The sequence below is a fragment of the Aegilops tauschii genome, chromosome 3 (genome assembly GCF_002575655.3).
Source record: "Aegilops tauschii subsp. strangulata cultivar AL8/78 chromosome 3, Aet v6.0, whole genome shotgun sequence".
NCBI lineage: Eukaryota > Viridiplantae > Streptophyta > Magnoliopsida > Poales > Poaceae > Aegilops > Aegilops tauschii.
Genome location: NC_053037.3, coordinates 435251566 through 435268517, shown reverse-complemented (window position 1 = coordinate 435268517; position 16952 = coordinate 435251566). Strand labels below are relative to the sequence as shown.

The following is a 16952-nucleotide window of genomic DNA, read 5'->3' as shown; positions in this document are numbered from 1 at the left end:
GAAGTGTGTTGCTGGGCTGAAGGTAGCGCTGCTCAAAGTACTTCCATATCTCTTTAGCTGAAATGTGATGCTCAAGACTCATTCTGAGTGAGGGTTCAACACCCAGAATTAAAACTCCCATCACACAATCATCGATCTTTTGCCAAGACTTCCTTGTTGCATCATCATTTGAACTAGGTGGATCATCTGTCAGATGAGAAACAAAACCAGCCGTCCTCAAGACAGTCCGAGCAGAAAATGCCCATTCCCTATAGTTTGAACCATCAAGCTTGATATCTATGATCAAAGAACCAAATCCGAAATCATTTCTTGCCATAGTGGTGAGCGACCAGCAGCTGGAAACACCCAATCTGATAGCAGCTGCAGGCAGCAACAAGAGAAGAGCAGCAGACAGCCACAAACAGGAGCTGGATCTCACTGGATAGAAGGTGGAGCTTGCTGTAAAGCAGGGAAGGCACCAAGAGCTTGCTGGAGATGACTGCCGGAGAGCAGAGGAAGTATTCTCACAGAGTAGCTGTGAGGACACACAAAGGAGCTGCTGGAGAGCAGCTCCTACAGGTTGATGACGAAGATGGGATGGGGCAGCGATGTGGATGTCTCCTCACCAGACAGATCCGCCTGAATCACCTCACCGGCGTCGATTTCATGGGCGGCGGCTGGAAGAGGGACTAGGGTTTGGTCCTAGTCTGATACCATGTTAGGAAACATGAGGAAGAGAGAATGACCGAGTAGTTTTCTGTATTGAGGAGGAGAGAGATATATACAAGGTTACATGGGCATGGGCCTCACTCTAGACTATGGGCCTGGGCCTGTACAAGACAAACACAACATATATACTTAACAGAAATATCTGTAAGAATTACTAGTTATCTCTGATGCAGTTAAATGTAAATGGTATCTCATGTAGTGCATAACTTGCCCTGTTTTCTTTTCGAAATTACAAGATCTTTGACTGTCAATGCATTAAGTGGAGTTTTACCGATGGAGCTGGGTAACCTCAAGAATCTCATTGCGCTGTAAGAGAATATATCTCTTGTTATTGTGGCAACTCAAATCCAACACAAAAATATTGTAACCATGTGGAGCTTGTCAATCTGTTGGTACATTTTATTTGTGATGGTGCTCAGAATCTTTTTGTTTCTGGAAGTTACCACGTTTGCATTTTCTGAACCTCCATTTCCTTATGTTTCAGGGGCATTAGCGCAAATAATGTCGTCGGTCCACTCCCCTAAGTAGTGGAAAACTTGACCAAACGTGAGCTACTGTTACGTCTCGGTTCTGCTTGCCTAATTTTCCTTGTAAGACCCATGTAATGAAACTCAGCATAACCATTTCTCTCTTTCAATTTCAGGTTTATTGATAGTTGTGGTTTAAGTGGAGAGCTACCATCTACCTTTTCCAAACTTAAGAACCTGACAGTCCTGTGAATTCTCTTATCATACTTCCTGATCTGTTATAAAGTCGTTAGGCACGATCAGTGTATTGACTTCGTTCTTATCTATCCAGATGGGCATCAGATAACGAGTTTACTGGGAAGATACCTGATTACATTGGAAGCTTATCAAATTTGCAGGATCTGTAAGATATCATATGAAGAATTTGTCGATGAAAATGATGAAATTGATGAAACTGAGCCAAGAAATGATTCATATATGCTTTCAATGTTCATGATGGGACTGAAGTTACCTATTTTTTCTAAAACAGATTTAGACCATCGTACTTCTTATTGTATCACAGTTTAGAGACCCCTTTCAAAAATTGTAAAGGATTTGATTCTTTTCTCTGCTAATTAGATGTATGTGTCAATGCAGGAGACTCCATGGAAATAACTTTGACGGACCCATTCCTGCTAGTTTTTCTAATCTTGTCAACTTGGCAAATTTGTATGTCCTTCCTGCTTTAGATTTGGTGACAGTTGTTGTGCACTTAGTGCAAAAATCAGGTTTGTTCTCCACTAACTTTTATATTGTGAAGGCGAATAGGTGATTTAACGGGAGAGGTGTCTTCATTGGCTTTTGTGGCTAACATGACATCGCTGAGTACTCTGTATGGTGACATAGTTTGTTATTTAACAACTTTTTATTAATTTGCACTTCACAACTTTGTATGTCTAAGCACATCTGCGAAAATCCTAAACCTCTTTATTCTCTTCCTACAGAGTCATGAGAAACTCCAGAATATCTGACAACCTTTCTTCAGTGGACTTCTCAAAATTTGTTAACCTCACTTATCTGTAAGCAATTTTGGACAAAAATTACGAGTTTAACATTGCTTCAGTAAAGTATGTTTGTGTTAAAAGCTATTTGTACGTTTTGGTCGAAGCAGGGACTTAAGTTTTAACAGCGTCACAGGCAAAGTTTCTCCAACCCTTCTGAACCTGAATTCTCTCATTTTCCTGTAAGGATATATGTATAGAATCTAGTGTTTTTGGCAGTCCTATTTAAATAAGTTGTTCATTTTCCCAAACTAAAGTTCATATGAATCAGGTTTCTTGGGAGCAATAACCTCTCTGGGAGCTTACCAGACATCATTAGCACTTCACTTACTACTATGTGAGCTGTTTTCTTCGTTCGTTTTAATTTGTTTTTTCTGCTTCATACTGATAGCATGTATGTCCGCTAATATGTCGAACTTGAAAGATTGGATGTGTCTTGGTATTCTTTTTTTCTTCCTCCTTTTGATCAACATGTGTGCCAACTGTCTTTGAAGTGACTTGTCATACAATATACTCTCAGGAAGATACCCTTCTTGGGTTAACATGAATAATTTACAAGTGTAGGTTTTTCTCTTCAAATTCCTATTTAGAAGGCAGACAAATCAATGCATGCCTGTTGTATTTTCAATCTGGACTGTGAAATCACAAACTTTCATGACCCCGTTTGTGACCTAACTGTTTGAATGGTATTTCTTTTAGGAATTTGGTGTGGAACAACTTTGTGATAGATAACTCGAACAACAGGTTTTTTTCCATTGCTTCATTTAGTTGCCCTGCATATACATGAAACATTTATATCCACCATGTGACTGAACGATCTATTTTGTTCCTAGTATTTTGCCTTCAGGACTTAATTGTCTTCAGCGAGATACTCCTTGTTTTATTGGTTCTCCACCTCGTGAGTTCATATCTCTTAATCCTTAGCAATACCTCCTCTGGGCATCACTATAATCTGTATCACTTTTTTAATGATCCTAATTTGTAGATTCCTCCTTTGCGGTAGACTCTGGTGGTTCGAGACCCATCAGAGCCTCAGACAACTCCATTTACGAACCTGATGATGCCAGTCTTCCAGTTGCATCATACTACGTTACGAACTCAACGAGATGGGGTGTTAGCAACACCGGGACATTCATGGACTCGTCTAATGGGAGTTATATGATATACACTTCTCGCCGCTTTACCAACACACTTGATTCTGAACTATTTCAGACAGCCAGAATGTCACCCTCTTCATTGAGATACTACGGCATTGGGCTCAAGAATGGCATGTACAACGTTGTACTTCAATTCGCAGAGATCTTTTCCCAGATGACCAGACATGGAAAAGCGTGGGCAAGAGGGTTTTCAATATATATATCCAGGTGGCTTATTCTTGAATATATCAGCAAATGATAATATTTTGTAATGATTTCATTTTTTTATGCACTAAACCGATTCTAGAATATCCCATTTTTCTCTGTGGATTTTAATAACTTTCGCTTGCTTCCCTGGTGCAGGGAGATCTTAAAGAAACAGATTTTGATATAAAGAAATAAACAAATGGAAAATCTTATACTGTTGTTCAAAGACAGTACACTTTTTTTAGAAAAGGAGGATGACCCCCGGCCTCTGCATCTGGGTGATGCATAAGGCCACTTTATTAATTATTCTCACAAGACCTTACAAAGTCATACAACAGTAAGACTAAAGCCGTCGTCTAAGCAACAAACTGTCGCTATACCTATCCAGTTGATGAAGGGGCGCAGAGCCTGGGCCTAATACCAAACAGACAGCGCAGCCAAGCCTAACATCTAAGACCTGAGACCCCAACCTAGCCCTTGCTGGGTCTGGGGCACACACTAGTCCGGCGTGCTCTCAGAGGCCGCCGCCGCCAACTGCCACCGCTCCATCTTCGGAACTGTACTGATGCATCAACCTTGCTCGGTCTAGCTATTGTCGACGCCACCACGGCACCCAACGGCACCTCCTCCCTACGCGCAAACAGCTGAGCACGTCGCGGTCGCCACTGATACACGTCAGCGCCATGCTGCCAAGTACCACCAGCCGACACAGCTTGAAGTCCTTGGAAGATCTGTCGTGCGTAGCACCTGCCGACCAGGCATGACAAAGCGTAGCACCTGTCGGTCAGGCGTGACTTGACATCTCCACCGGAGCTCCGTGCAAGACGAAGCCGCTCCACCTCCTGCCTCTGACTTCCAGCGCTGCTCCACAAACGATGCTCCCAAGAGAGAAACGACACCGCAGTGCCACCATCGTCCGATCTGGAACACCAGATCCTAGGGTTTCCCTCGGAGCAGTACGAGTGGGTCGACAGTAGTTACACGACGATGCCTCCATCAAGGTCATGGCGAGAATGCCGCCATCGCTTGCCGTTGGCTCGGTTTTCACCGGCAACCATGTCTCCCCAACTCGCAGCCGGGACTAGATGATGGTTCTCGAGATCCGATCACCAAGCCTCTGGCTGGCCATCTCTGGAAGAAGATGACCACCACGTCCACCAGCATCACCACGCCGGGCACGCGTCGCCGCCGGCACCCCCATGGTGCCTAGAGGCCGACAAGCCCCGACGAACACCACGCCGCGCCAGCCGCCATGGCCCAGGCCCAAGCACCACCAGATCCAGATCGGATCGGGGTCAAGGGCCCCAAGCCGCAGCCGCCGTGGAGGCAGCACCACTGGACGGTGCCCTGCCCTCCACCCTACCGTAGGACCGAGTCATCGCCGGAGCTCCGCCGCGCCACGCTGCCAAGCCGCCGCCGGAAGAACTCGCGCCACCGCAAGGGGAGAGAGAGAGAGAGACGCGCCAGGGAGAGGCCCCGCCGCCGCCGGCACTGCCTGGGCTTTGCCCGGCTGTGTCCCTCGGCGGTGGCGAGGGGGAGGGAGGGTGGAGGAGGGCCGGCGGAGGGAGCTAGGGTTCCCCCGAGTCGCCTCAGAGAGGGACGCGGGGGACGGCGGGAGTTAGACGGGGGGGACGCCGACAGTACACTGTTGAAGTAACGAATAATTTCATTGATATTCATCTCTTTTGGGCTGGAAAGGGCACTTGTTGCATTCCTGACCAAGGGTTCTATGGGCCATCAATCTCAGCATTAAGTGTATCTTCTTATGGTAATGTTACTTGTGCTACTCGCTAATCATTTAGTTACATAAATCATATTACAATAGTCCACTTTCTTTTACTCCTACTGTAGGTAGCAATGGTGAAGGGGATCCTGGTCCACAGGGAAACAGCACTACCAGTAGAACAGGTTTGATTGTTGGAGTTGTAATCTGTGTTGCAGTTTTAGGATTTCTAGCACTCGTCGGGGCCTTTGTTTGGGGGCAGAAAAGAAGGAGGTTAGAGGTGCAAATGGAAGGTAACAAAAAACACTAAAATTAGAGTGCTAATCATGGGGAGAAATTGACACGTGCTTCATTTTGCAGAGTTGTTCAGTATAGTTGGAAGGCCTAACGTCTTCAGTTACGGTGAAATAAAATCTGCTACGGACAATTTTAGTCCTGGTAACATTCTCGGAAGAGGGGGATATGGACTTGTTTACAAGGTCAGTTACATTCCAACAAGATTAAGCTCTTCATTTCATTATGTATATTGTTTCTATTCACAATCTACTCCCTCCGGTTCTTTTTAGTCTGCATATAAATTATGTCCGAAGTCAAAGTATCTCTACTTTAACCAAAATTATATAAAAAGATACTATCAACAATCACAATACTAAATCAACACTCTTAGATTCATTATGAAATGTAGTTTCATAGTATATATTTGATATTATAGATGTTGATATTTTTAAACATAAATTTGGTCAAACTTTGTAAAGTTTGACTTGGCACAAATCTAATATGCAGAGTAAAAAGGACCGGAGGGAGTACTAAACAAAATGTACTTGTCTCATGCTGAAATCATGGGTTGTATCTTTTGTGTACAGGGTAAGCTACCTGATGGGAGAATGGTGGCTGTAAAGCAGCTGTCTTCTACATCTCATCAAGGGAAAAAGGAATTCATGACAGAAATTGCAACCATATCTGCGGTGCAGCACCGGAACCTTGTGAAGTTGCACGGATGTTGCATCGACAGTAAGACGCCACTTTTGGTCTATGAGTACCTGGAACAAGGGAGCCTCGATCAAGCAATATTTGGTATACCTTTGTTGTTCTCTGCCTCAACTTTCGTCTTCGGTTCCACGAAAAGTAAGTATCCTTCCAAGTGTCTAAAGCTTCTGAAAATGCAGGCAAGACAGACTTGAACCTAGACTGGAGAACGCGCTTCGAGATATGCGTAGGCATTGCAAGAGGTCTAGCGTACCTCCATGAGGAGCCCAGCATGCGTATAGTGCACAGGGACATCAAGGCCAGCAATGTCTTGCTCGATGCTGATCTTAACCCCAAGATCTCTGACTTCGGGCTGGCTAGACACGTTTCTGCTCTCGTGCTCCCCCCCCCCCCCCCCCCCCGGGCTGAACGCGAGGTAGAAAAACACATCGACAGCCAGGATGAACCAAAAACGGTTCATAACGAGGGGCACGGTCGTCTTTGTTGCCCCCGCGTATAGCCATCGAGGAGCCCTGGGAGGCCCGTACGGGCCCTGTTAGATCGTATGCCCGGCCATACGTATTTGTATATGGCGACGTTTCGTGCACGCGTGGAGCCGCCCGCGCGTGGGGCAGCACGTGTCACGAGTAGATTCCAAAACCGTCCCATCATATAAATGTGGACGGCAACCACCTCCGGCCGCATCGCCCACCATTTCCCCCCGCCGCATCGTCTCCCTCTCCCCACTCCCTCTCCTCTCCAACCTCCTCGTCGCCCTCACCGCATCCTCTCCATCGCCATGGCGGACGCAGGAGGCGAGAGCCCCGATTGGGGCGCAGATCTGGTGGAGCAGGCGCGGCAGGTCGCTGCGGGCACCTTTGTGAGGGGACGTGCCGGCGTCCAGCGCGGTGCTCCCCCACTGCAGATCTGGAGAAGGCGGGGGCGGGCTACAGCGGCGCAGTCCAGCCAGATGCGCCCGCTCTGGCGATCCCGGCGAGGCGCAGAAGGTGGAGGCGGGCTTTGGCAAGGCGCAGAAGGTGGAGGCGGGCTCTGGCGAGGCGCACGAGGTGGAGAAGGTGGAGGCCGGCTCTGGCGAGGAGCAGGCGGAGCAGAAGGTATCACTTTAATGTGGTAGTTTTTAGATTGTAGGGTTTGTGGCCAGAAGGTTTTTTAGTTAGATTTGTTGGATGTAGGGTTTTCTCTGCATTAGGGTTTTTGTGTATTTGATTCGTGCAAGAATGGTGGACCTCACATGATTATTAAATTAGGTTAGAAGTAGCCGGATTAAGGGATGGGTTTTTTTCAGATGCTTATTAGATTAGTAGTGGAATTTTTGCAATTCTTTAGGTGTTTGGCTTGAGGATTAGACGATGGATTATTCAAATATATACTTCTCTATTGGTTTGGGTTGATGCCTGCTTTAGTTCTTTGGCTTGATGATTAATTAAAAGGACGCTTAGTTCTAGGGATTATGCCTGTCATAGTTGCAATTCTTAGATGCTTGATTGATGCATGTTGTCATAGTTGCAGTTCTTTGATGCTTGATTGATGCCTGTCAGGCAGAGGCTATGAGATGGGTTGTGCATGTCCTTGTGTTTTTGGAAAATGTCTACCTGAGGTGATTAGATGGTGCATTAGTTTGGTTGTAAATATAGTGAAGGATGTGCTCATGTAATGGGTGTTGTCATGTTAATCAAAAAGAGCTTCTCAAGGGCTGGATTTGTTTGTGTTGGATTAGGGCTTCTGAAGGAGAGGGGAAGGGGCAGTCTATGCTTATTTAGTTTGGGTTAGTAGTGGAATTTTGCCGTTGCTTCAGAGATATTTACAGCATTGAACATCCTCTCCAATGCCGTTCCTTCAGAGATAAAAGCACCTTGGGGTTTTTTCAGTGGTTAGTAGTGAAATTTTTGCTTGTTAGATTTTAATTAGTATGAGGTTGAATACCTTATTTAAGGGGGAATTTAAGGTCAGATAGACGTCATATGATTATTAGATCTGTAGTTCAATGCTGCAGACATATATGATTATTTGATTTGATATGTGGTTCAATGATACTAGATGGAAACATATTTGATTTGGAATGCATTAATTTTGATGTGCCAATGAATTGATTTAGATGATACAAGATTCATCTATAGTATAATTTGTTGTTGTTTAGGTAAGTAATGAAATTTTAGATGTTTGTTGGAGATGTATGCATTTATAGTTGAAGTTGTACCTAATTAACTACTGCATTATGTTAATATGTGTAGGAGCTTTGCTGCATTATCCAAAAAACTGTAATTTGTGCATATTAAAATTTGTAGTTGGCTTCTGTAATTAGTAGCAATGGATGTAATTTTATATTTAGAGGGCTAAGAGATAACTCACTTTACAATTGCAGAAGAGTGGCCTAAAAAACAGTAACATGGCCTTGAAATATTGTCCTTGCCCAAAATTTTATAAACCAAATGTTGTAGGCAGGCCTATTGTCCAGCCTCATAAAATTAACCTGGCCAGAGATTTTCCTCTTGTGCAAATACTTATGATGAATTACAAAAATATGCAGCTAGGATGTCACCATTGTATAACTATGAAGTAAACATTCCAAGGCAGGATCCTAGCAACAAAATATACTATATGTTTCCATTAAGTAGTGTGGGGGGATTCCCTCAAAAGAAAAGTGTTGGGTTAATCCAGGGAATGTCAAGAATCCAGCTTGGATTTTCATTAGCATTTATGAAGGAAAGCATTTATGTTGATTGATTGCTTAGATTCTGTATTTATAAGGAAAGCATTTGGTCACTTGCAACATACCAATGTGGTTCACATTCACAATTTCGTCTGTAATGACATTCTTTGAACTGCAATTCAATTCATTGTAATTGATGTGCTTGTTTGACAATATAGCAGGAGGAGGAGGATCTTGTGGGCAACAAGAGGAAGTGGGACAAGACTGGGTTCTACCCATATGACTCTGATGAAGATGAGTCGTATGAGGTAAGGCCTAGTTGAAATGTTATTTGTGCATTGAGTTAGTATTACGTGTTTATAGTATTTGAATGCATAATGTATTAATGTCAGTCATTAATGTGTGCAGTATGAATCTGGAGATGATGTGATCGAGGGGAACGTCGAGTCGTTTGAAGAGAAGGTGGTGTTGAAGATCAGGGCCCAAGGACCTGGTATGTACCACAACTGGAGGACGGAAAAGTACCGCTGCCCCTTCTGCAGCAAGCCCAAGCCCGGGTCTGGGTTATTGGAGCATCTGATGGAACATTGTCGGGATACATCGATCTCCAGTGATGAGTACAAGATCAGGACTGAGCATTCTGCCCTCCTGAAGGTCCTGAGAAACCCTAACCTCTAGTCCTACATCATGCTGATCATCAGAAGCTGGAAGCCGTACTCATCATCAGTATATTTGATGATGTTTTACTTTTGGAAAGCTGCATCTGGGTCTGAACTGGTTGGAAACTACCTCTATTAATGTAATGTAATGTATTGTGTGTCTGAACTGGATCTGTTGTGAACTGCCTGGTACCTGTGCTGGTAACCTAGAATGCTATCTATATATGTGTGGCCTTAACTTTATTGGTGGTGAATGCTTCCTTCATGTTTACTTGTTGTTTCGATGGTGCAATGATCACAAATGGCGCTTCAGTGTTGCTTCGGACATGCTGCAATACTTGTCTATGTTGTGGGCAAGTGCAACATGCTGTGCGCATGTGCCAATTATACCAAATATTGAATCTGGCAATGTTCCAAATTGGCTCTCATGAATTATAGTACATGGGGTTTCGTAAAGTTACTGATGATTGTTCATCCTCACACATTCCATCAATGCATAATTTGAATAAGCAAAAAGATCAAATGTTCCATCATTTGAAACAATGTTGCAATAACAGAGCAAATATTCCATCATCAAAGTGTGAAGGAATTAAATGTAAATTTAGAAGAGTAATGTAATACTAGTTAAAAATAATGTCTGCAAAAAAAAGGAATTTGAAATAAGATCTACTTTATTTTTTAATAAAGTTATCTTACCCTACTTATTAGAATTTTGAAAATGTCACTTATTTATAAGAAAAGAAAATATAAATATTCAAAAAGATGTGTTTGATAAAAATACCTTTTGAATTTTTGGTATGTTATTATTTGAGGGGTCATGTAATTTTTATGTTATTTTTTGAGTGCTTAGGTAATTTTTATGTAAACTGAAGGAAAAGGGAAAAAATAAACAAAAGGAAAAGCATGGGCCAGCCTAGCCATCTTGGAAACTTAACTTTATAAATAAAAAAATCAAAAAAATAAGAGGGCATTAAAAAATAAACAAATATAAGAGGGCATTAAAAAATAAACAAATATAAGAGGGCATTATAAATTAAAAAAATTAAAAAAAATAGAAAGAAAATATAAGAGGGCATTATAAATTTCAAAGAAAATATAAGAGGGCATTATAAAAAAATATAAGAGGGCATTAGAAATTTCAAAGAAATTTTGGAAAAAGAATATTTTACAATGCCCCCCTGAGGTATAGACCGATGTTTTGACCAGCCAGTCTAGAGGGCATTATAAATTAATAAAAAGTTCAAAAAAATATAAAACCTTGGAAACCTAGCTTTGTTTGTGCAAGATATCATGTGTGCCAAAATTGAGGTGATTTGGAGGTGGTCGAGAAAATGACCGCATTCCGAATGGGCCATTTGGTCTAACTTAAGCCAGTTTTTTAACAAATGTGATTTTTCCCACCACCTCCAAATCACCCTAACTTTCTTGAACATGGTGACCCACATGTGCCAATCATGCCTATGAAAGAAAATTTGGAAAAAGAATATTTTACAATGCCCCCTGAGGTATAGACCGATGTTTTGACCAGTCAGTCTAGAGGGCATTATAAATTAATAAAAATTCAAAAAAATATGAAACCTTGGAAACCTACCTTTGTTTGTGCAAGAGATCATGTGTGCCAAAGTTGAGGTGATTTGGAGGTGGTCGAAAAAATGACCGCATTCCGGAGGGGCCATTTGGTCTAACTTAAGCCAGTTTTTGAACAAATGTGATTTTTCCCACCACCTCCAAATCACCCAAACTTTCTTGAACATGGTGACCCACATGTGCCAATCATGCCTACGAATTCGTGCACACCTTGCCTGGAGGGCCACATTGGCCATGCTCACATGCTCCCAAAAGTCGGGGTCATCTCATGCATGCCCCCACATGCACCATGTACAAGCTGGACCATTCGGGTCTGCCGGAGGGCAAGTTTGAAAGAGGTTTTCCTTGCCAGACCCACCAAATGATCCCAAACTTTTTGCACACCCTACCATGACCATGGCATGCATGTGGGAGGAGAATTCATACACCACGGCCTCATTTTTGTTGAAATCCCATTAATATCCATGTGTATTACATGTAAGTGAGCATGTGTAAAATTTATTAGATGACTTGAAGGTCAAAATATTAACTTATCATATGCAAAAAAATGTGTATTGAATGCAAGTGAGCATGTGTATAATTTAGTGTGTGTTTTGAAGATCAATACACATGGCAATATGCCAAAAAAAGTGTCCACCTACCAGAGCAGGAGAATTCATACTCCACAGCCAGCATACGACTAGGAACCCTGCCGTGCATGGACCAGGATGCAGGCCCGTGGTGCAGAATATCTCTGCTGCTAGTAGGCCCCACGGGGCAGAGGGGACGAGAGTTAGGCAATGTACTGCCTGCAATTGATAGGAGCTTGGGAGGGGAGTCGCAGTCGGGTATATAAACCGGTGCGGCGCTCTCTCGCTTGGCGAGGTGGGACTAAACTCCCACCACCCAACGGTTGTGCGCTGCGATGTGCCCTGCGCGGCTCCGCCATGGGCCCAATTCGGCCGGGCTGGCCCAGGGCAGCCTTACTCGCGCGCTGATCTGTTTGATATTCTCTTTGTTTTTCACTTCTTAACTCCAAAATTTCTTTTCTTGTTTATATTTCTAATATTTAAAATCAAATCTCTTTTTTTCTATATTATTTCTAACAGTGTTTACTAAAATTAAAAAATTATGCCAAATTCTGTTGTGTTTTATTTCATTTGTTCGTTCTCTTTTGTATATTGATAATATTTACGAAATATAAACTAAAATGGTGTGTTTTATTTCAATTCTTCATTCTAATATTTCTTATCTTTATTATTTTTGAAATATTTTTTAGTTTGTAAGATAAAATGTTCTGTTTTATTTCACTTCTTCATTCTAATATTTGTTCTCTTCTTTATATTTGAAATATTTAGAAAATGTAAGATAATATGTTATATTTTATTTCACTTCTTTATTCTAATAGATCTTATCTTTTTTATATTTGAATTATTTTTTAAATGTAAGATAATATGTTGTCTTTTATTGCACTTATTCATTCAAATTTTTCTTCTGTTTTCTATATTCTCCTCTTTTCTTTGTTCTAACAGTTATAAATTTAAATAATGTATGATATAATGTTGTCTTTTATTTCACTTTTCATGGTTGTCCTTCCTAATTATAAATTTTCTTTTCTGTTTCATACTTGAAATATTATTAAATCAAATATAGTTGGGACAATCGCATGTATGCCTCCACTTGCACCATGTACTACAAGCAGGTTTTTCTTCTCGGTCTCACCAATTGATACCAACTTTTATGCACACCCTACGATGAGCATAGCAAGCATGCCTGGCAACTACCGTTCATTTCTGACACTCTATGCATTTTGTAGGCGTTTTGCGGTGATAAAACCCTAGAACAGTGCCCCGACGTGACGCAACGTGCGTATTGTGTCCGAATTCGTGCACACCTTGCCTGGGGGGGCACATTGGCCATGCCCACGTGCTCCCAAAAAGTTGGGGTCATCTCATGCATGCCTCCACATGAACCATGTACAAGCCGGACCATTCGGGTCTGCCGGAGGGCAAGTTTGAAAGTGGTTTTCCTTGCCGATCCCACCAAATGATCCCAAACTTTTTGCACACCCTACCATGACCATGGCATGCATGTGGGAGGAGAATTCATACACCACGGCCTCATTTTTTTTGAAATCCCATTAATATCCATGTGTATTACATGTAAGTGAGCATGTGTAAAATTTATTAGATGATTTGAAGGTGAAAACATTAACTTGTCATATATGCAAAAAAATGTGTATTGAATGCAAGTGAGCATGTCTATAATTTAGTGTGTGATTTGAAGATCAAAACACATGGCAAAATGCCAAAAAATGTGCCCACCTACCAGAGCAGGGGAATTCATACACCCTGACCTGCATACGACTAGGAACCCAGCCATTCATGGGCCAGGATGCAGGCCCGTGGTGCAGAATTTCTGCTGCTAGTAGGCCCCACGGGGCAGAGGGGACGAGAGTTAGGCAATGTACTGCCTGCAATTGATAGGAGCTTGGGAGGGGAGTCGCAGCCGGGTATATAAACCGGTGCGGCGCTCTCTCGCTTGGTGAGGTGGGACTAAACTCCCACCACCCCACGGCTGTGCGCTGCGCTGTGCCCTGCACGGCTCTGCCTTGGGCCCAATTGGGGTGGGCTGGCCCAGGGCAGCCTTACCCGCGCACTGATCTGTTTTATATTTTCTTTGTTTTTCACTTCTTAACTCCAAAATTTCTTTTCTTGTTTATATTTCTAATATTTAAAATCAAATCTATTTTTTCTATATTATTTCTAACAGTTTTTACTAAAATTAAAAAAAATATGCCAAATTTTGTTGTGTTTTATTTCATTTGTTCGTTCTCTTTTGTATATTGATAATATTTACGAAATATAAACTAAAATGGTGTGTTTTATTTCATTCTTCATTCTAATATTTCTTATCTTTATTATTTTTGAAATATTTTTAGTTTGTAAGATAAAATGTTCTGTTTTATTTCACTTCTTCATTCTAATATTTGTTCTCTTCTTTATATTTGAAATAATTCCAAAATGTAAGATAATATGTTATCTTCTATTGCACTTCTTCATTCCGATAGATCTTATCTTTTTTACATTTGAATTATTTTTTAAATGTAAGATAATATGTTGTCCTTTCTAATTATAAATTTTATTTTCTGTTTGATACTTGAAATATTATTAAATCAAATCTAGTTGGGACAATCGCATGCATGCCTCCACATGCACCATGTACTAGAAGCAGGTTTATCTTCTCGGTCTCACCAATTGAGACCAAACTGTATGCACACCCTAGGATGACCATGGCAAGCATGCATGGCGAGTATCGTTCATTTCCGTCACTCGATGCATTTTCAAGGGTTTTCCGGCGACAAAACCCTACAACACTGCCCCCACGTGACGCAACGTGTGTTTTGTGTCCGAATTCGTGCACACCTTGCCTGGGGGACCACATTGGCCAAGCCCACATGGTCCCAAAAGTTGGGGTCATCTCATGCATGCTTCCACATGCACCATGTACAAGTAGGACCATTCGGGTCTGCCGGAGGGAAGGTCTGAAAGTGGTTTTCCTTGACGGTCCCACCAAATGATCCCAAACTTTATGCATACCCTAGGATGACTATGGCATGCATGCATGACAAGTATCGTTCATTTCCGACACTCGATGCATTTTCTAGGGTTTTTCCGGCGAAAAAACCCTGCAACACTGCCCCCATGTGACGCAACGTGCGTTTTGTGTCCGAATTCGTGGACACCTTCCCTGAGGGACCACATTGGCCATGCCCACATGGTCCCAAAAGTTGGGGTCATCTCATGCATGCCTCCACATGCACCATGTACAAGTAGGACCATTCGGGTCTGCCGGAGGGCAGGTCTGAAAGTGGTTTTCCTTGACGGTCCCACCAATTAGGAAGTCATAAATAGGACAACATTTAATCATGCATATTTGAAATGAAATTGAAAACAATGAGAAGAAGTGATATGGAATTAGGAAATATGAAAAAAAATAGGAATAAGAAGGAGAAAACATAAAATAACAGGAAAACCAAATTAAAAGGGAAAGAGGAACAATACATTTGAATGTATAATATCGTAGAAATGATAGAGATACTATAAATATTGTTGAACATATACAAGTATACAATAACTAATAGGTGTCACAAAGAGTTTTTTTTAGGGAAGAACCAATGATATTTAATTTGAGGGAAGAAACAATGCAGGTAGGTGGGCCGGCCCAGACCGCAAATAACTATCGGATCCATATTGTTGGGGCCCACAACCCTGCGCTTTCCATGCACGTCGATCACACGCACGTCGATCACGGGAGTAGTTGCCATTCTGTTACACAATTCTGGGATCGTGCTAATCCATATGTTCCTAATCCCTACGATTGAGGAGCACGTTCAGCCTCGCTTCAATGGAGAAAAATATAGATCGCGAGATTGGCCACAGGGAAGTTACGACGACCTAGGAGTCGACCTCGTACATAATCTCCTCCTCCTCGCACATGTCGTCGACTAGATCGCCTCCTGCCGGCGAGTCGTCGACAGCTCCGTCTGCCGCATCCCACACGCCACAAAAACCCCGAGAAGATCAAGGTCGTCCGCACGTGCAGGCCGACCTCGACGAACTACGTCGACAACGCATCGCCGACTTCTTTCATCTTCGTCGACCGATCAAGTAAATTGTCTTCCTTACCTCGCGCCTTCATAGCAAGCTACTTCCTCCGTCTCGTTGCTTTGATGGACTTAGGTTTACCACATATTTTCAACTAGTATCAACTCGACTAGATGCGTTCTGACCAGATGGCATAGATGAAAACAATCTTTGGTTCTTTCATAGCATGGTAGAATAAGATGTTGTTTCTCGAGAAGCATGATGCAATAGCTTTTTTGTCACATGATCCAATTATATTTTTGTCACACGATCCAATTATATTGTTGTGCACGTAGAACGTTAAAGAGTTATTAGCATTAGATGTTGATGAACCTCAAATAGGTACCATTGCTATATACTCTAGTTATTTACAGCTGATCAATTTGTCACCCTGTTAATAAGACAACCAGACGAATTAGTAACAGTTTACCATATTAAATTTATTAATTATATAATTTATCTGATGCTCAAAGAACTTGATCAGATGCAAGTAAATTCAATTACCAATTGTAGTTATTTTTTTATTGCCTCATGTCAGCACACACTTGGCTGCATGTTGCAGTATACATGGTGCTAGTTTTGTATTTGCATTAGTGTTATTTTTGCATTAGTGTTAGCTACTGCCAGAAAGTTTTATATTTTTGCATGTCTATTGTTATTTTTGCTTTAGTGTTTGCTAATGTCACGAAGTTATATATTTTCTTTCAACAGGATGGACGAGCTGAATGGAGAAATAGTATGTGTCGTTGAGAAATGGCGCAAGCTTGTTGCAGCTCTATCGAGTGGTCAACGCGCTAGAGTGGCTGATACAACATTGCGCAGCATGCTACAGATACCATCTATTAAGATGCGTACCCTACTGATTAGGTATATGATTGAGAATTTTCAGGATAGCACGGCCAGATTCATTATACAAGAGCAGGTTGGGGAGGTGACTCTCGGTGCGGTCGACGTCGAGTGCATCTTTAACCTCGAGAACCAAGGACTGTCCGCTTCGGACATTCTGACTGAAGAAGGCGAGGACATCAAGGAGCGGGTGCCGCCACAATTTCTCAGTAAGACATCAGAAAACATAGTGATAGATAATCTCATTGAGGACATAATTAAAAGTAAAGCCACCGACGACGATTTCCTTCGGAAAGTAGTCCTTGTCCTATTAGGAA

The 16952-nt window shown here is 42.2% G+C and overlaps 1 protein-coding gene across 1 annotated transcript; it reads left to right on the top strand.

Annotated features, from left to right (window-relative positions):
- The first annotated feature begins 981 nt into the window (after positions 1–981).
- On the top strand, positions 982–10785 carry LOC141042450 (probable LRR receptor-like serine/threonine-protein kinase At1g56140). Its single transcript, XM_073510768.1, has 14 exons — positions 982–1016; positions 1507–1578; positions 1812–1942; positions 3201–3496; positions 4148–4294; positions 5257–5326; positions 5410–5466; positions 5500–5574; positions 5642–5760; positions 6145–6406; positions 6448–6632; positions 7133–7137; positions 7218–7362; positions 9327–10785. The coding sequence occupies exons 1-14, from the start codon at positions 982–984 to the stop codon at positions 9594–9596; spliced, it is 1869 nt and encodes a 622-aa protein (XP_073366869.1). The 3' UTR covers positions 9597–10785.
- Positions 10786–16952: the final 6167 nt, after the last annotated feature.